The sequence below is a fragment of the Symphalangus syndactylus genome, chromosome 14 (assembly GCF_028878055.3).
Source record: "Symphalangus syndactylus isolate Jambi chromosome 14, NHGRI_mSymSyn1-v2.1_pri, whole genome shotgun sequence".
Taxonomy (NCBI): Eukaryota; Metazoa; Chordata; class Mammalia; order Primates; family Hylobatidae; genus Symphalangus; species Symphalangus syndactylus.
In genome coordinates, this window is record NC_072436.2 from 38,754,288 (window position 1) to 38,774,958 (window position 20,671).

The 20,671-nt window shown below is 48.7% G+C and overlaps 1 protein-coding gene across 2 annotated transcripts in view; it reads right to left on the reverse strand.

Moving 5' to 3' along the window:
* Positions 1 to 1,021: 1,021 nt before the first annotated feature.
* MALL (mal, T cell differentiation protein like) overlaps positions 1,022 to 20,671 on the reverse strand; it is a 35,624-nt gene continuing 15,974 nt past the window's right edge. For both annotated transcript variants that reach the window (XM_055242936.2, XM_055242935.2), the window contains 3 exons: positions 8,736 to 8,903; positions 4,758 to 4,880; positions 1,022 to 2,974 (listed from right to left, as the gene is read on the reverse strand). In XM_055242936.2, coding sequence (XP_055098911.1) covers positions 2,912 to 2,974; positions 4,758 to 4,880; positions 8,736 to 8,903 — 354 coding nt within the window. In that variant the 3' untranslated portion in view covers positions 1,022 to 2,911. The remainder of the gene's footprint in view (positions 2,975 to 4,757; positions 4,881 to 8,735; positions 8,904 to 20,671) is intronic.

A 20,671-nucleotide genomic window follows, 5' to 3' on the forward strand; every position in this document is an offset into this window, starting at 1 on the left:
AATAAATTTTGGTCAGACCGGTTGTTCTCAAACCCTGTCTCCTGATAAAATGTTACCAATGACAATGGTGCCTGAAACTTCATTAGCAATTTTAATTTTGCCCCAGTCCTGTGGTCCTGTGATCTTGCCCTGCCTCCATTTGCCTTCTGATATTCTATTACCTTGTGAAGTACGTGATCTCTGTGACCCACACCTATTCGAACACTCCCTCCCCTTTTGAAAGTCCCTAATAAAAACTTGCTGGTTTTACGGCTTGTGGGGCATCACGGAACCTACCAATATGTGATGTCTCCCCCGGACGCCCAGCTTTAAAATTTCTCTTTTGTACTCTGTCCCTTTATTTCTCAAGCTGGCCGACACTTAGGGAAAATAGAAAAGAACCTACATGACTATCGGGGCAGGTTCTCCAGTAGCCCACTCCTGCTGGAGCCTGAGAAGCCTGCCAAGAGCCTCGGGGTGTTCCCTCCAGAAGACAAGAGCCTGGGGAGACTCCTACACTGAGAGGAGGGCTGCCCCTCAAGGCAGAAAGCAGCACTGCAACAGCTGCGGGTGGATGGACTCTGGGGGCCCAGGCTGAGCCTCTAGTGTCTGCACATGGGATGGGAGGCCGGTGTTTGTTGAGACTTGGACAAGTCTTGCAGTGTGGCAGGAGACGATGGCCAATGTGCAGCAGAGAGCCATGGGGGGTGGTCAGCTATCCTCCTGCTGAGCCCTCCTCACCTCTCCCAGCCCCTACTGGTGCACTCCCAATTTTGCCTAGGCTGTGTGAGTTTGGTTTCTGGAACTTGCACCCAAACTGTCCTTACTCAAATACAAATGACATTAAAAACCCAAAGCCCTGGAGTCAAATGTGACCTCCATTCGCTCTTGCTCTAGAAGCAAGGCCAGGTGGGCTGGGATCCCACCCTCAGAGAACTTAGGTTGTGAAATGCTCCAAAGGGTGCTTTTCTTGAAATTACTGACAGCACCTAGGACCTGATGGCCAGTTCCAGATGCTAACAAGATGAAGTCGACCAACTGCTCCTTTTTACCATACAAACAACTTTTATTTGCATGTGGCTACTTAGTAAATATTAAACAGTGATCATCCTAGACAGCTGCCAGGCAACAAAAGGAGAGACACATGGAGGCTTTTCAACGTATCAGGTTGCAAAAAAAAAGAAAAGTATCACAGTGATCAGAAAGTGAGCAGTGAGCAGTAGTGAAGCCAGAATTTTCTTTCCCATGACTCCTGTAGTTCTGTCCCTGCCCCTGCAAACCCCAGGAGGGGAAAAATGTTGATACAAAACTGTAAGGTCTCAAACTAGTTAGGACAAGTCCCTTTCTCATAATAATTTATTTCATTCCCAATGGCAGAAGGCACGTGCAGTTACAGGGCTGTGCTCTATTTGTCCGGGTCAGCAGAAGAGCACAGCTTTCTTTAGAAAAACATTTACTTTAAAACCAAGCACCTTGATTTGATATTTTAGCGTGCACAACTTTGCCCATTGAGGTCCTGGTGAGCCCTTGCCCAACCCCGTGGGCACCACCATTCTGCCAGGCTTTGGAGGGCCACCGGGTGCTTAAGAGAATGTGAGGGAGGTGAGTGCAGGTGAAGGAGCGTGGTCCCTGGGACATGGGTCCCTCACTCCTCGCTGAGATGATGCGGCAGCATTTTCTTCCAATGTGGTTGTGGCAGGAGAATCCACGGATGTAATGTTTTCACCTTTTTCCCTGAGGGTCTTTTCTGAGGAACCAGTCCTTAAGAGGTGGGGTCTTGGAGTCCTGACCCAGGCGTCCGGCAGCTGAGCAGTTTCTGAGATGTCAGACTCATGGAGGAGCAGGCTGTGCCCTTCCCTCCCCATTCCCCACCCCTCAAGCCCCAGGTCTTACTGTATAATAATTTATTTTCCCCACACATTTACTCTCAAAATTGGCTTCATGCAGATTTTCCTTGGATCCCAATGCTGGAGAGGAAAGGGGAGGGGAAGTGGGAGGCTGGTGGGCAGGGTGGCTTGACCCTGTCAGCATCCCCGGGAACTTGGGATCACGGCTCCCTAGCGCAGGCTGAACAAGGACCAGGAACAAGGTCTGTGCGTCTGCATTAGATCTGAAGGCCTTGGCAGCACCCCAGCACAGACTGAACAAGGACCAGGAACAAGGTCTGTGGATCTGCATTAGATCTGAAGGCCTTGGCGGCACCTCTTCAATTTTAAGAGAATCAGGCTGGGCACGGTGGCTCCCAGCACTTTGGGAGGCCGAGGTGGGAGGGTCACGAGGTCAGGAGATCGAGACCATCCTAGCTAATACGGTGAAACCCCGTCTCTACTAAAAATACAACAAAATTAGCCAGGCGTGGTGGTGGGCGCCTGTAGTCCCAGCTACTCAGGAGGCTGAGGCAGGAAAATGGCAGGAACCCGGGAGGCGGAGCTTGCAGTGAGTGGAGATCGTGCCACTGCACTCCAGCCTGGGTGACAGAGTGAGACTCCGTCTCAAAAAGAAAAAAAAAAGAGAGAGAGAGAGAGAGAGAGAGAGAATCAGACTGAGTATTCCCCTGCACCTACTCTAGGGAAACCCACAGCTGAGGCAAAATTCCCAAACAGACTTGGCATTAGTGGAGCTGGGATTCTCCATTAGTGGAGTGAGGGCTTTGATGTAAGTTGTCTAGAAGAGCAAGTTCATGGTTAGATAATTCCAAGAGACAGTTGTTTTCCCAGGAAAAAGAAAACCTTCCTCCTATGCAGCAGAGTGAATTTAAATGTCCAAACAAAATGTGGTGTCATTGCTCAGTCTGCAAGGACGCTGTTAATCCCGTGGACGTTTTAGTGGATCTTCTGTTTATCATCCAGATGGCAAACGTTGGAAGCTGCTTTTGGGGACCAATAATCGGGGTTTTCAAAGAGCATTTCCCCTTTGGCCTGGCGCCTGTGCATCAGCGGTAATAGATGCTGAAGGCATGGAGAATGTAGAGCAGCGTGGTGATGAAGGCAAAGAACTGGAAGGAGGTGGAGAGTGACTGTTAGAGACAGCCGCGCCAGCTCCTCCCCCTGCTCAGGGACCCTCAGCCCCACTGCCCAGGAGGCCACGAATGACCCTGTCTCCTCGCCTCCTGCCTGGCCTGAGGGCAGCAACCCCTGGCCAACAACTCCCTCTTTTGGAAACTTTCCATCAGGGCCTCCCGGGGCCATCCTGGTGTCCTTTCCGGACTGCAGTCTCTCTCATCTGCACCTGGCTGTGAAACAGGCTCACCTCCACCCTAGCCCTGGGCCCATATCCCACGCTGACCTCCTGCCCGAGGCCCGCTCTCCTCTGCCCACCTCCAGCAAACCTGTGTTCTGAACATTCCTACAGCTCCCCTCGCTGGTCCAGAACTCTGTCCTGAGCGGCTGCTTATCAGCTCCTTGTGAATGTTCAGGCCTCCTCCAGCTCTTCCTGGCTCACACTGAGCCCCCGACATTTCCTCACAAGCCTTACAAGCCCAGTGGGCCCCAGGGTCCTCCTCTCGCCCCACTGCCTGAGCCTGATGCCTGTGGCCCCTGGCTCCTCCTGCCTCCCTTGCCAGCCATATGCAAAGCCACCCCAAAGGCTACAGATTTCCCTGCCTAGCTCTTGGGACATTCATTTCTCCCTTGTCTCAGCCACCGGCATCCCTTGGCAGGACTCCTCATGGTGTCACTTGTCCACTTCTGCCTGCCCTGCCTCTCGAATCTGCTCCACCATTTGGTCAGGGCAGGCAGAAGTGGACAAGTGAGGACACTTCTCACTCATGGGGAGAACACAATCATGTTGCCCCATGTTGAAGCTGTATGATGGCTCTGCTCTTTTCTCAGGGTAGGGCCGTCACCTTCAATACTTTTCGGGCCCTGCCAAACATCCCAGCCCCACTCTGCCCCACTGTCCACTCACACGCTCCTCATTCAGTCAGTCAGTCCACAAATATCTTTTAAGCACCTGCTTTCCTTCAAGAACAACTGTGGGTATAACAGTGAAGAAAATATTCAAAAATTCCTGCCCTCATGGAGCTTACATTTGAGAGATAAGAAGCAGATAGCAGCAAGATAGACGAGTAGCACATACATGGGTTAGATGGAGGTAAATGCCACCCACTGTGGAGTGCACTGTGACCCTCTGGGGTGGCCACAAAATATTTCAGCTGCCTTCCAGCCTGTCTGCCTCCCTTCCCTCCTCATCAGGTGAGTTTAACTTCCTAAACTTGCAAGACCAGCAATGGCCCCTGCAGCCCTCCATGGCCAGCTGTCCCAGCTACATCACCCTCCTGGCTGCCCTTGAGCACACAGAGGGACCTTAGCAGGGGTAGCTGCCTGGTGGCCCCTGCCTCCTTCTGTCCTCTTGACAGGGCCTTCCCTGATGCCCCCTCCCCTGAGACCTTGGCTTTCCACTTTCCGCTTCCCTGCTTCATCTCTCAATAGTTCAGCCATGCCGAGGGATGCGGGCCCCATTCCAAAGGCAGTGGGTGCCATTGAAGGATTTTCAGTAGGAGAGAGACACCTGTTCCAATTTGTGTTTTGGAAAAAGAAAATTCTGCAGACAGTGTGGGGGGGTGTCTAAGAGAGAGGAAAGCTAGAGTGGGAACAATCGAAGGTAAAAGAGGACCCCTGAACGTGGGTGCACAGGTTTACAGGGACACACATCCCTCTCCCCTGCCCCCATGGCTCCTTCTACTGGAGGGCTCAGGGTCTATACAGCACAAGCAAAGTTAGGCCTCCTGCACAAAACATCCTCCAGCCAAGACTGCTGTCCTTGGCCAGCCCACTCACCGAGGCTGCCGAATTAATGTAGTAAATTCTCGGGTCCAGTTTCTCAGAAACGATCGTGGCATGTACTTGCAGGACGGCAGCGCTCATATACAGGATGCCAGTGGTCCCGTGGTACAGGCTGTCCTGGAAATGCAGAGCAGAGCCACGCATGGCCACGTCAATCAGGTGAGCATGTTCCTCTCTGGCTACACAGCTGTAAAGAATGAGCAAATGAGGCAGGCCAGCCCCCTAGACTCCTGCTTTTTTTTTTTCGCAGTGTGATTTGGTTTGGCTCTGTGTCCCCCCCAAATCTCCTCTCGAATTGTAATCCCCACATGTTGGGGGAGGGACCTGGTGGGAGATGATCGGATTATGGGGTCAGTTTCCCCATGCTGTTCTTGTGATAGTGAGGGAGTCCTCATAAGATCTGATGGTTTAAAAGTGTGACACTTCCCTCTTTCACTCTCTTCTGCTGCCATGTAAGGTGTGCTTTGCTTCCCCTTCGCCTTCCACCATGATTGTAAGGTTCCTGAGGCCTCCCTAGCCATGCGGAACTGTGAGCCAATTAAACCTCTTTTCCTTATAAATTACCCAGTCTCAGGTAGTTCTTTATAGCAGTGTAAGAACAGACTAATACAGAAAATTGGTACCTGGAGTCAGGCACTGCTATAAAAAAATTCCAAAGCAACTTTGGAACTGGATAATGGGCAGAGGTTGGAACAGTTTGGGGTACTCAGAAGAAGACAGGAAGATGTAGGAAAGTTTGGAACTTTCTAGAGACTTGTTGAATGATTCTGACCAAAATGCTGATAGTGATATGGACAATGAAATCCAGGCTGAGGTGGTCTCAGATGGAGATGAGGAACTTATTGGGAACTGGAATGAAGGTCACTCTTGCTATGCTTTAGCAAAGAGACTGGTGGCGTTTTACCCCTGCCCTAGAGATCTGTGGAACTTTGAACTTAAAAGAGATGATTTGGGATAACTGGCAGAAGAAATTTCTAAGCATTGAAGCATTCAAGATGTGACCTGACTTTTCCTGAAAGTGTACAGTCATATGCATTCACAAAGAGATGGTCCAAAATTGGAACTTATGTTTAAAAGGGAAGCAGAACATACAAGTTTGGAAAATTTGCAGCCTGACCATGTGGTAGAAAAGAAAAACATACTTTCTGGGGATAAATTCAGGCTGTCAGCTGCAGAGATTTTCATAAGTAATGAGGGTCCCCAAGACAAAGGGGAAGATATCTCCAGGGCATTTCAGAGATCTCCACAGCAGCCCCTCCCATCACAGGCTCAGAGACCTAGGAGGGAAAAATGGTTTTGTGGACCAGGCTCAGGGTCCTGTTGCTGTGCACAGTCCTGGAACACAGCACTCTGCAACCCAGCTGCCCCAGCTCCAGCAGTTGGGGGCCAAGGTACAGCTTGGGCCATTGCTTCACAGGGTGTAAGCCCCAAGCCTTGGCAGCTGACACATGGTGTTGGACCTACAGGCATGCAGAAGGCAAGAATTGAGGTTTAGGAACCTCTGCCATGATTTCAGAGGAGGTATGGAAATGCCTGGATGTACAGGCACAGTCTGCTGCAGGAGTGGAGCCCTTATGAAGAACCTCTACTAGGGCAGTGCAGAAGGGAAATGTGGGGTCAGACCCCCCACACAGAGTCCCCACTGTGGCACTGGCTAGTAGAGCTGTGAGAAGAGCTGTCCTTCAGACCCCAGAATGGTAGGTCCACTGACAGTTTGCATTGGTCACCTTGAAAAACCACAGACACTCAATGCCAGTTTGTGAAAGCAGCTGCAGGGGCTGTACTGTGATGAGCCACAGGGGTGGAGCTGCGCAAGGTCTTGGGTGCCCACCCTTTGCAACAGTGTGACTTGAATGTGAGACATAAAGTCAAAGGAGATTTTGGAATGTTGACATTTAATGGCTGCCCAGCTGGGCTTAGGACTTGCATGGGGCCTGTAGCCCCTTTGTTTTGACCAATTTCTCCCATTTGGAATGGGAGCATTTACCCAATGCCTGTACTCTTATTGTGTCTTGGTAGTAACTAACTTGCTTTTTGATTTTACAGGCTCGTAGGCAGAAGAGACTTCTCTTGTCTTAGATGAGACTTTGGACTTAGACTTTTGGGTTAATGCTGGAATAAGTTGAAACTTTGGGGGACTGTTGAGAAGGCATGATTGTATTTTTAAATGTGAGAAGGATGAGATTTGGGAGGGGCCAGTGGTATAATGATATGGTTTGGCTCTTTGTCCCCACCCAAATCTCATCTCCAATTGTAATCCTTATGTATCAAGGGAGGGACCTGGTGGGAGATGATTGGATCATGGGGGCAGTTTCCCCTATGCTGTTCTCATGATAGTGAATGTGTTCTCATGGGATCTGATGGTTTAAAAGTATGACACTTCCCCTCCCCCATCTCTCCTGCTGCCATTCAAGGCATGCCTTGCTTACCCTTCACCTTCCACTGTGCTTGTAAGTTTCCTGAGGCCTCCCTAACCATGAGGAACTATGAGTCAATTAAACCTTTCTTTATAATTTACCCAGTCTCTGGTTGTTTATAGCAATGTGAGAATAGACTAATACACAGTGTTTTTAATGTAATATCTATGTCATAAGCAATGGCAGATTAATAAAGATATTTCAGTTACCCAAAGTCAATCTTGGTCTGAAATATTAAATGAAAAATTCCAGAAATTAATGATTAAATGTGTGCCTTTCTGAGTACAATGATGAAATCTTGCACTGTCCCACCCTGTTCCACCTGAAATGTGAATCAGACCTTTGTCTAGCATGTCTACACTGTCTATGCCACCCATATTAGACACTTTGTACTCATCTGGGCTATCAGATCGACTGTTGTGGCATTGCAGTGCTTGCATTCAAAGAATCCTTATTTTACTTCATAACGGCCCCAAATTGCAAGAGTAGTGATGCTGGCAATTTGGATATGCCAAAAAGAAGTCATAGAGTGCTTTCTTTAAGTTAAACAGTATAAGTTTTTAACTTAATAAGAAAAGAAAAAAATATGCTGAGGTTGTTAAGATCTATAGTAAGAATGAATTGTCTATCTGTGAAATTGTAGAGAGGAAAAAGAAATGCATGCATAGCAAATTTGGGGTTCAGTACTCTCTGAGGATTCAGGCATCTCCTGGGGGGGGTCTTGGGACTTATCCTCCAGAGATAGGGGGACCACTGTATACTGTCTTAGGTATGCTGAGGAATTGTTTACTTTGTATACATGTGATAATGTGAGAAAGTTTGCGGGGGTTTTTTGGAAACATACTGAAGTGTGTGGAATAGAATGGCATGATTTTGGGGTTTGCTTTAAAATTCCTTAGTGGGGATAAAGGCTAGATGAAACAAATGTGTTAAGGTCTTCATAATGCTGGAATCTGGGTTATGGCTACATGAGGGCCTATAATACAATATTCTGTACTTTTAAATATGTCTTCAATTGTTCAGTGTGGAACACTTTTAAATGGTTTTTTGCGATGATGCAATAAATAAAAACTAACGATGTAATATTAAATGAAAGTATCTACATCCAAAATTATTTGTAGAGTACAATTAAAGTATATATATATATATACATATATACTTTGCATATAATTCATTTGGGATATGGAAGAAATAACCTGTCACAGGGATTGTGATAAGGCCTTGAGAATGAAGTGATTTTTTTCCTACTAGCTTTTTCTTCAGCATTGCTCCAAGGATTTTATCAGGAAGAAAATTTAGGGGGAACACATCAGAATATGCTTGATCACAGGTCATTGTGTATTCTCCTAACAGGGAAGACAGTGAAGGGGAATACCAGGAATTATTTACTCTTGTGGATAAATGTCTTCATTTTGGCATGTTAGTGAAAATGGTAAGATAAAAAATCTTGGTTCCATAGGAGCCTAGCCCAGGATCCCTCCCTGCCCAGAAAGGCCAATCGTCCTCACCCAACCCAGAACGTCCACCCAGGAAGAGCCATGCTGCTGGTCCTTACCAGAACTCTCCAGGATTCAAATCTTTTGTAAAATCCAAACAAGTAAGACAACAGGAACATCAAGGAGATGAGAAACGAGGTGAGCGAGACATACATCACCCATCCTTGCAGCAATGGGTATACTATGTGGGTGGCAGCTACCAGGGTCCAGACCAGGAACCCAAATATCTGGAAGATAAAAGCATAAAAGAAGGGGCTTCATTAGCTAGTGTGGAGTATGTTTCCCTTTGCAGGGTGTCTCTTTTCTGTCTCTAGTTACAAGTTCAGGTGAAGTTAGGAGGGAACCAAGAGGGAAATGGGGAAGGAAGGCTGGCCCCTCTGAGTCACGGTAAAGTCAGGTCCGATTGTTAGAAAATTCAAGGGGTTAATGCAGAGGTCACGAACAGAGGGACTCTAGGCCAAGTCTAGCTTGCGAATGTGTCTTTTGGCTCAAGCAGTATTGGCATATACACTTTTAAACAATTCTGAATAAGTTCCCAATATTCAAAACAGGATGTTTCACATGGAAAATCCAGATTTGGGACATTTCTTTAGAAATCCATGGTACTGGCCACAGTGTACCCATTTCTCAGGCCAGAGTAGGCTGAAATGAGTTGTGACTGTCTCTTTAAAAAGGACCTGGAGTCCTCAGTGGACCACATCCCCTCACCCCACTAACCTCACACCATGCTGTGGGACACTCCCTGTTGCTCACTGACACTGTGTAATTGTTTACTCATGAGATAGAGCTTATTTTTATATATTTGTTAGCCATTAATATTTCCTCCTCTGTAAAGTTTTGTATTTTTTTAATCAGTTAAATATTTTTAAATACATTTTTCTTTTTCTTATGGATTCATAGGAATTATTGCTAATGGTGTGGATTTCATGGACTGTCATAAACATTGCAAATATATTCTGCTAGCATTCACATATTTTATGGTTTCCTCTGATTAACTAAGCCGGTAATTTTAATGCAGTTGAATATGTCAATCTTTTCCTTTATTGACTATGTTTTTATCAAGTTTAAGAAATTCTTCTCTATTTTGAGTCATGAAGATATTCTTGCGTTCCAGATTTTCTTCCTGAGATAATTTTCCTTCTTCCTGGAGTGCAACCTTTAGTAGTCTCTTTAGTGAAGGTCAGAGGGTAGTAGTCTGTTTGATTTATTAGAAAACGTCCTTAAATTTCCCCTGACAATTATTTTCTCTCCGCACTTCCAAGATATATTTCCACTGTGTTGTATATTTTTCCATATTATTCTGTTGATTCTGGCTTCCATTGTTGCCATTGAAAGGTCAGCTGTCAGGTGAACTCTTGCTTTGTAGGGATCTGTCTTCCTTATTTGGCTATATTTAGTCTTCACTGTGTCTTTGGCATTCTGCAGTTTGTGAAACAGTGATACCATGTGTTGAGATGTGGATATCTTTTTATTACTCCTGCTTAGTATTCATTCTGCATTTAATATCTGAAAATTCCATTCACTTGGCCTTAATAGCTTGATTCTGCAGTTTGTGGCTTCCGTTAACTTCTATTCTTGTTCACTTGTTTCCTCTTATACTTAGTGAATTTTTATTGGGAGCTCATGTCCGTGGAGGTAGCTCAGTTCTGAATGATGTATTAGAAACTTTCTAGACCAAACAACTTCACTCACTTTTTTTTCTTGAGAGAGTCTCTCTCTGTCACTCAGGCTGGAGTGCAGAGGTGCAATCATGGCTCACTGCAGCCTCCAACTCCTGAGAGCAAATGATCCTCCCACCTCAGCCTCCTAAGTAGCTAGGACTACAGGTACATACTACCAATCCTGGCCAATTTTTATTTTATTTTTTGTAGAGACAGGGTCTTGCTGTGTTGCCCAGGCTGGTCTTAAACCCTTGGCCTCAAGCAATCCTCCTGGCTTGGCCTCCCAAGGTGCTGAGATTACAGGCATGAGCCACTGTGCCCCACCTTCACGCCCTTCTGTATAGCTCAGCCAAAAGATATACAACTTCAGTTCTGCTTTCCAAACTATATCCTTAGCTTTCTGGGACCAGCAGTTCGTACCTTACAACTGGCCAATACATAGACATAGATATGTCACCCTTTCCCTTCTGAGGCTTCCACATGCTGTTGTCTGGCAGTTGTCTTTGGATTTATGGAATATTCATGGTCTTTTAAGGAGAAAAATGAAAAGGGAGATGAGAAGCCAGAAGAGAACAGGAAGTTGACCACAAGGCAGAGACTCCTCAGCAAGGAGGACAATCATAGCTTTATGGGGCCGGAAAACAATTCCAGCAGCATGGCCACCTCTTAAAGCACCAGTTCTGGTAGCAAATTCCTCCTTAACAATCAATATCCAAGTGAATTTTGGAAGTCCTAGGCTGGTCTGAGACTGCCGGAGAATGAGTCAAGGCTGGCTTGTCCTAGGGAGAGGGTGGTGAGGAACAGAAGCCTCTGTCCTCTGGCTCCCCCTTAACTGTGCTGTTGCATGTCAATCCCAATGACAAGGGCTGCTGATGCTTCAGAAAGGTACCAGGGCTCAGCTTTAAGGCACTTGCCAAGAAGCCATGAGAAGTGTATTAAGATGCTGGCACATGAACAGCACCCAAACAATGCTGGTTATTAGTGGTTCACCAGGTACTTTACGGTTGATAAAATGCATTCACTCAGACTGCCTCATTTAGTCCACACAACAATTCTAACTCCCTTGGAAAGACCAGAGAACTAGCATTCGATACTTTCCACTGCTTACTGCCAGCTCACCTGTGCCAGGCATGGGGACAGCAAGGGAACCTCAGTCCCATCTTGCCAGTCAGTGCCTGCAGAGGGGTCCCGGTCCCCCTCTTGCCATCTGAAGCTTGCCTGGCCAGATACAGCCATATGCATGTTACTTACATTTGCGCATTTTATCTTTGCCACAGTCCATGAGGTAATACTGTACCGGAGGGGACTGGGGCCTGAGGTCACACAGGCAGTGCATGGTGGGACTTGGACATGGTGTAGGACACTTGTGGTTCTTGCCCTAAAAACCAGGTTTCAAGGCCAAAGGCAGGGCCAGGTAGAGGCTCCTAGAATGTGCCAGAGGGTGGCCTGCTAGAGCCTCAGCCAAGGTCTGCCTGGGGCATTAGAGGCCTTGATGGGGACATCATACCTGGAGTCTCAGGGAGCCCATCAGTGGCTTCCTCTCTCCGGGTTCCAGCTATGGCTTAGGGATCCTTGTCCTACCTTTCACAACAGGCCAGGGGCCTCTGAGCATTTGGGAATCTGCTCAAACATCATGGGAACCTTCCTGCAATGGCTTCAGTGTTGCAGAATCAATGTTCTGCAGAAGAAAGTCACTCACTTCTTATTTCCACACCCCTCTACCTCCTAAACAGGAGGAGGGACCAGAGCCAAGGGCTGCAGGTGGATTGAAACCCAGTAGAGTTCGTGATCTCATTTCTGTCTCAAGTAGTCTAGGTTGGATTCCTTATAGTTGTGAAAACTTTGAGTATTTGTTTTTACTTTTTCTTAAAGCTCATATTTGGCTTTCCAAAGTTCCTGGTGGCCTAAACTGCTTTCCCATTTTAATGCTTATTTTTGTATTTCCTCAGAGCAGGAGATATTTTTCAGTGGTTGGGGCTGGCCCTCAAAGTGGAGAAATATTTGATTACAGCGAGCCATTTAGAGCAAGTAGATTTCAAGCACAACTTTGGCAGATCCTTTTCTTATAAGCAAACACACACAGTCATATACGAATTTTCCAAGAGGCTGAACTGAAACTTGAAAGGACTTCTTAAGGAAAGATGGAGCTTAACAATAGGTTTTTAAAACCTGTTCTTCTCTAGAACACGAAGAGCTCCTTCATGTTTAGAAAGTTGGTTAAGAGCTAGAATGTAAGAACTGGGGTAACAACACCCAGACTGGAGTCCAGGAAGAAAGGGCTGATGCCAGGTTTGGAGAGGGAGGTTGAGCCTGGATGTTACCACACCAGAGAGTGAGAAAATTTCCAAAGGCTCCTGAGGTCCAGTCAAAAGGACTCAGCAGGCTCCTGCTGCCCAAAGATGGGACGGCTTGAGCTTCTTACAGCTATGATGGATTGGAATGCATCAACTAAGGTAAAATCCATGAGTTCAAAATGATACTTAAAACAAAAACTTCTTTGGTCACTTTTGGAGGATGCTTATTATTTTGAAAACTGCTTTAACAGAAAAAGAAGCTGGCAAAAAATGTGTTGTGGGGGCAAAGAGCTTCTCAAACACACGCATACCTGAGCACTACCCTCCAGGCAGCACTCCAAGTCCTGCTACTGCCAGAACACTTTGAGGACTTCAAGAAAGCCCCAGGGTCTGGGTCCTGCACCAGAGAGTCTGCTTGAACAGGTAAGGGAGGCTGCGTTGTTGAGAGTTCCCTAGCGGGGTGGCCAGGGCTGAGAAAGCCTGAGGCCAGCTCTCTGCTTCTACTCTCACCTCCAGTCCATGCACCATGCAGCGCCATTCCTCCTGGGTTTGAATCCCAGCTCTGCCTGGTGGGTAGGTCATTTAGCTTGTCTGTGCCTCTGTGTGCCTGTCTATCAAATAGAGGAGGTGGGGGTCTCAATGGCCCCTCTATCATCTGGCCTTTGTGAGGGTTTGGTGAGTCTGTCTGGCACATGGTGAATGTTGGCTGTAGCAGCCATAACCATTTGGAATGGCACAGAAGGCAGGAAGGGATGTTCCATGAGAAAGAAACAGAGGAGGGAATGTCCAAGAGACGCCTCTCTAAAGGATGGGAAATTCACTTTTGGAAAGGAGAGATGGGAGATCACTCAGCTGGGTGGGTGAGATAACATTTAGACGGCACAGACCCTTCTTATGAGTTGATGATAGCTTTGGTTGCCAAGAAAAATGTACCTACACACCACACACACACACACACACACACACACAATTTTTGCCTACAAATCTGGGGACTCACAGACCCCCAGTGTCCGTCTGCAACCTCCCAGTTGAAGTCCATTGCCACCTCCAGGTTAAATAACTGTGCCATCAACGACTCTATTATTTTGGCAATATTGATCAAAACATTAAATGCACATACTGTTCAACTCAGTAATTTCACTTGATGGAATTTGTCCTACAAATGATGCACGTGAGCAAAATGACAAATATAAAAGTTGTTTATTGCAGCCTGTTGATTACAGAAAAGCTAGGAAATGACCCCTTTATCCAGAGGCGACCAGTTAAATCAATTATGTCTGCAAAGTGAAACACTCTGCAATCTTCAAAAACAAAACAAAAAAAAAAAAAAAAGAGAGAGAAAATTCTATAACCCAAAATGGAACAAGCTCCAAGAATTTGTAAAGGCACAGACCAGTGTACCCAGTGTGCTATGATTTGTGCAGAAAAATAAGAAAATGCACGTGTGAGTGTCTGTATATATGTGCATTTGTTGCAGGTGAACAGAATATTTCCAGAATGAGACCCAATCAGCCAGTCAGTGCCTTGGACTCGGGAAGCAGAACCTCTTGGCTTGGAGACAGTTTTGAATGTAGGACCATGTTCACGTTTAAACTAACCCCAAACAAATAATATGTAAATTTAAAAAGAAAAGAAAGCTGCGTGGGCATTGGAGACTCATGGAGAATTCTGAATGGGAAAGAGATAAGGAGGATGGCCTTTGGAGAGAGTGGATCTGCTCACTTGCACAGAGCAGCTGGAAGCCCCTCATGGGCCGGAGAGGGGCTGCTGCAGGGGCTGGGATCACACACTGAGGTTCTGAGACAGACTCTGCCTGAGTAATGACGCCCTGGGAACAGTGAAGGATATGTCAAAAAGATGCACGGTCTCAGGTCTGTGTGGCCAGGGCTCTGGGCTGTGGCTGGGAGGTGTGGGTTTGGGGTGGGGCAGACAAGGAGCTGAGAAGCAGGGAGGAGTGCCAGGGGTGGGTACCTGGTGGCAGGTTTTTCCGCATAGCTGGGCATTGCTTCAGCATGGCAGGTTTCATGTACTGCCAACCCCAAATTCCTTTTCTTACTGCGTCTCTTAATTTTTATGACAGCTTTGCCTCTCCTTCTCTTCCCTGGCACTCAGATGACCACAGACTTCATAAAGCCTAAAAAACTTCAGGCTGAGAGGAAAAGACCCCAGTCAAGATGGGTGCGGCTCATGTCATCAGCACACAAGTGAGCCGGGGTCCCCTGGTCCCACCACGGGCCAGGCAAGAATGGGCTCTGTAAAGGACTCACGTGGGCGTTGCCCACAGTGGGAACCTTGATGCCCTGCAGGCTCCCTCTGCCACTGTGATGTTTCAGGATGAAGGAAACGATAGTCCCTCGCATTCACATATGCAGAGTGCATGCTGTTTAAGTCCAGGATCTCTTGTCTACTATATACCTCTCTCTCTTTTTAAAAATTGTGGTTAAATACATATAACAAAATCCACCATCTTAACCATTTTTAAGTGTACAGTTCAGTGGCATTCATGTTCATTCACACTGTCGTGCACCCATCACCACCATCCATCTCCAGAGTGCTTTCCATCTTGCAGGTCTGAAACTCTGCACCCATTAAACAACAACTCCCCACTCTTCTCTCCCCACAGTCCCTGGCAACCACCATTCTACTTTCTGTCTACTCTGGGTACCTGATACGAATGGAATCATGCCATATTTGTCCTTTTGTGACTGCCTTTTCTTGCTTAGCATAATGTCCTCAAAGTTCATCTGTGTGGTAGCATGTGTAGAATTTCCTTCTTTTTCAGGGCCGAATAATATTCCAGGTCTGCCAACTGTGTGTCACAGTTGGTTTATCCACTCATCTGCTTATACACACTTGGGTTGCTTCCACCTTTTGGCTATTGTGAATAATGCTGCTATGAACACAGGTGTCCAAATAGCTCTTTGATGCACACCCTTCAAAGGAAAAAACAGCTGGGTGCAGTGGCTCACACCTGTAATTCCAGCACTTTGGGAGGCCAAGGTGGGGATCACTTGAGCCCAAGTGTTCAAAAGCAGCCTGGGCAACATGGCAAAACCCTGTCTCTAAAAAATACAAACATTAGCCAGACATGGTGGCACATGCCTGTAGTCCCAGCTACTCAGGGGGCTGAGATGGGAGGATCACTTGAGCCCGGGAGGCAGACAGCCCTGATTGTGCCGCTGCACTTCAGCATAGGTGACAGAGAAATACCCTGTCTCAAAAAAAAGGAAAAACAAGACAAGGCCTACGCCGGGGCTGTGCTTCAGACCCCGTCAGGCAGTTGCCATGCAAAATGCCTCAAGAGTCACAGCTCTGTCAAACAGATGTGCACGTGTTCCTGCCACTTTCGCATCCCTTGGGAGTTTGGTTCTGTTCACACAAAATGAGTGGGAGTTTGCTTCTGAACACGCAGCACTAAGGGGACCTCGAAAAGGACACCTTATAGCACAAGAACTCAAACAGGAAGGCAGAGTGTCACCTTGCTTGACCTCAGCTGGGAACGTGTGTGCGTGTCTGGCAACTCAAGTTTTTCGCTGCTCGAGCATGTCAATGACTGTGAAAGCACCAAGTGTATTAATTTGGGGGTTACAAACACATCTTAGCAAGTGGGTGAATGTGCAAATACAGAATCCAGGAGTTATGAGGGTCCACTGTATTTTCAGTGTCAAAATTATCTTCCATCAAGTTGATAAAACCTCATTTACTCAATTAGGCCCTAGTCAGGGTATGTGGGGTGTTCTAGCTTTTTCCTGTCACAGATGATGCTGCAGCAAATGCCTTGTTGCAGAGCGAGTTCTCTCCTTATAAACTGTTTTTGTGGAGTGAGTTCCCCAACTGGGCTCTCACCAGTAAGGGGATGTCGCTGCCCACGCCATTAGGCTCATCACATTCCCTACTAGCGACACATACTTGACTTAGTCCTGGTCAACAAGACAGCGGGAAAGTCTACCCGGTGTCTAAGAAGGGGGCATAGGGCACAATGGTCCCTTTCTTGCTCTGGCCATTATTGTGCAGTGGTGAACCTGGAGCTATGAAATGGAGGAGGAGAAAGCTGAAAGGAGCTACATCCCAGATGACATGACCGAGCTGCTGACCCAGATCGCAGGACACGAGATAGTGCATTTCCCTTCTGTTAAGGCCAGTCCCAGCCGGCAGCAACCCTTTCATAGCACTGCTGAGGAGTCCCTGGGGTTCAAGTCTGTGCAGGTCACCCATACCCCTCACCCTCTCTTCAAACACTCCACTGCCTCCCCTGACTCCAAGGCCACACTCAGGACACCCACCCTCTGCCTTTATGCTGGGCTCCCCAAGCCTCCATCACTTCCCCCAGCCCTGGGACTGGCAAACTATGAGTGAGACTCATTCATGGATTGTGACTCCATTTAGAGGATTATCAACCAGCATTAAGAACTGAAGCCAACTGGGCATAATGGGTCACACTTGTAATCCCAGCACTTTGGGAAGCTGAGGTGGGAGGATTGCTTGAGGCTAGGCATTTGAGGCCAGCCTAGGCAACAAAATGAGATCCCGTCTCCAGAAAACACTTCAAAAAATTAACTGAGCACACCTGTAGTCCTAGCTACTTGGAAGGCAGAGTGCGGGGAGGATCCTTTGGGCTCAGGAGTTCGAGGCTGCAGTGAACTATACTTGTACCACTGTACTCCAGCCTGGGTGACAGAGCAAGACTCTGTACCCCCCCCCCCCAAAAAAAAGAACTTAAGCAGACTAGGATATAAAGTATAGGAGCGTATTGTGTACAGGAAAGGGAAATACTGTTTCCTGGATCTTTTGTTTCACTTACACACACACCCGCACCCGCCTATAGTGTACCAGGTTGCGATGGAAATCTCTCTCTTTCTGTGGGTGAGTTTGTGGAAACCCTTGCTCCAGCGTGCCTTCCTTCCTGCCCGCCCCTGGACCACTCCTCCCCTTCACAGCACTGTCCCATGGGTAGGCCACAGCCCAGCACAGGCCCCAGCCTGGCGGCTGCAGCAGGAGCCCCATCCCAGGGCCTGAGGGGCCATGCGGGGGTCTGGGTGGGAGTGGGAGCTGCTGAGGAAGGTGAAGGGAAATGTGGTGAGATGACAGGCCCGTTGTCAGGGAGAGTGGGAGGAGCCCTGGAGTGCTCTACCTCTGTGCGGCTGGAACTCCCTGTACCAAAGCTAGGGTCTTCCACACGCATGTACCCCAAGTGCCACAGCTGGAGGTCAGGGACCCAGCCAGGCTGTGCTGGGTGCTCCTGGGCAGGGTTCACCTGACTGCAAGTCTCCCTGTGGGTGGCTAAGAGACCCAGAGCCCACCTGGGTGCTGCTTACAGCCCATGAGGCAGCTCCCACCCCCATGTCACTGGCCCTGCAGCCTCATGAAGCCTGAGCAGCCGTCCTTATCTCCTTTGTGCTTTGAATACAGGAGGATGCTGGCTTTAAAAGGCAGAGGGGCATCCTCAGTTACCCAGTAGGGGCGTGGCAGGTCTGTCTCCAGCACCCCAAGAGCACCCTGAAAACAAGTAGCATTGCACGAAAGTTCCACACTCCGCAGTTCAACCTAGCACACTTCCAAACCCTGAGTCACTGCATCCTGACTCGTGGAGGGAGAATTTTCTTTTTCTGTGGCTTTAAGGCTAGCAGGAAATTGCCAGCCCAGGCTCCTAAGGCCTCCAGTGAAGGCCGGGTCTCATCTCCCACTGGATAACAGTGTTGGCAGGAACTTCCATCCAGCACTGGTGGGAACTCGTGTCCGCAGCTGCTCCTGGCTGAGCGAGTCATGTAAGGGCGTCCTTGGTACTCATAAGCACTCACAGAATGGGGCTGGCAGTGCGCCCGGCCTCTCTGGGATGGGCACACCAGAGTGGCAGGAAGCGCAGTCTGGGGGGGCCCTGAGTCAGGGCCAGGCATCCCCAGTCCTGCTTCCTCCTCGCCCAGCACCACTTCCGCCCATTCAGACTGACTGCCTTCACTTTTTACTGACCAAACAGCACAGATTTACAATGTGACATAAAATTGACTAATTAGAACATTCTTTTCCACCCAAAGTCTAAAGCCCTTTTCCTTCTTGTCTCTTAAAAACAAGGAAGAGGACAAAATTAAACACAGCATTTGGGGGGGCATATTTTCCCTTTTGTCTACCCGTGTACCTTAGAAAAGCACAGAAGTGCTGTAAAGCAGCAAGGGGAAGGCATCCTGCTCCTGCTGCGGCCCCGTGGCTGGGCTTCCCCACTCTCCCTGGCCCTCTGCCCCAGTGTCCTCTTTCTCACTCTCCCTGTTTGGTCCCCGTACATTGATTAACTTCATGTTCCTGCCCATGTTCCCCCCAAGAAGTTGCCTGATGATCCCTGGACTCAGGCTCAGGGGAAGTCCCATACCCTCCTTTCTCCTCAGGAGCCCACAGACTTTTTGTGACTAATAACCTGCCCTTCATTAGGCACCGGGTCACTTAGTACTGGTTGATGGATTGCTTGCTTGGCTCTCCCCAGCTGATCCCCAGTCTATCTATGACCAGACCTTGAAAGGCAGGGACCAGACCATGTCACCTACTCCAGGAAGCCACCCTTGACTACCAAGCCCCCCAGCACACCTCCCTTAGGGTCACTCTCCACTTTCATTGTCTCTCTTTGTCTCTTCCCTGCCTCCTGTTGGAACTCTGAGCTCCTGCAGGCAGGACTGTGCCCTGAGGTCTCTGTCTCTGGAGTAAAGCACGGAGCCTGGCATAAAGCAAGTGCTTGGTACATGTCACTGACTCACTTGAGAAAGGAGGAGGGGGCTGCTGAACACACCACTCACTAGCTGCTCACAGCCTCAGCTTCCTGGGACAGATAGATGCCCATGAAGGTGGCACCACCTGCTACCTTCTGGGCATTCCATTGTGGCCCAGCCACAGACTGGCATTCCTGCCAGGAGCCTGAACCAAATGGTGACAGACGTGTATTTGTTTCATCCTCACATATTTCCTGCTCCATCACCTCCCAGGCCCCAGAAATTCTCCCAGTAGGGTAGGGAGCAACCTGCCCTCAGGATTCCCCGGGAAGGCTTTTCCCACCACTCTGCCTCCTCCCTGACCCCACTGGCACCCCTTGTCATCCTGAGATGCCCCACTGCCCTGGTACATAGGACACACTACTAAAATATGTGCTGTCAGAGAGGACGGTGCTCAAATTAATTCACATCCCCCTCCATGCCTCCCCCAACATCACTGGGGCAGAGAGAGAGTCCAGATGGGCAGTGTTGGAGGGAGGCTGGTGGGGGGAATCTGTGAATAGTGCTGAAGTAGAAAAGCAAAGCTCAAAGAATCCAGCCTTCTTTGAAAGAGGTCCGAAGACTCTGGAGTCCCAGACCCATGATATTTGGCCCCTCTGGATGGGGATCCCACTGAGGCTGTACTCTGGGATCCCGCTGGTATCTTCTAGGGACAGTTTGTGGCCAGGGGACAGGAAGTGGTGCCACAGGGAGCTAGTGCTGTGGAACGTGCTATAAGGGCTGGCCCTGTCCAATGGGGTGGGGCCTGTGTGGGGCCTGAGCAGCCATCCATTCTGGCTGAGATGGGGGACCCTGACCAGGTGGTGACTGAGGGAGAGGCTGGTCTCTTCAGGAGGCAAAGAGGGCCCGAGGCTAGGAGCTGGCTGGCAGGGATGGACAAGGCAGGGGAGGGGCTGGAAAGAGATGAGGCGGCAAAGGCCGGGGTCCTCGAGCTCCTCCGCACTAGGGCCCTTTGCCCTGAGTGTTGCCAATCTGGACAACACTCTAGGAGCCTCTCCTGACTCCCACAGATCTGCCCTGCCCAGGGGAAGGTTCTCTGGGGAGAAAGCTCCTGGGAATGGTGGAGAGAGCCAGCACTTCTACTGGCAAGGCTCCTTGTCTGGGGCTCGCCCTGGGTCCAGTGGGTCAGACTGCCCAGGGCCTCTCTGTTAGGCTCCGTGCCAGCAGCCGGTGGCTCCTTCAGGGCAGCCGTCAATGCTGTGGACCCCTCCGGGTGGGCTGGCCTTCTGACAGTGTGCTTGGTTGTTTGTCTTGGCCGAGTTGAGAGAGGTCACTGGTTCAGGGACGG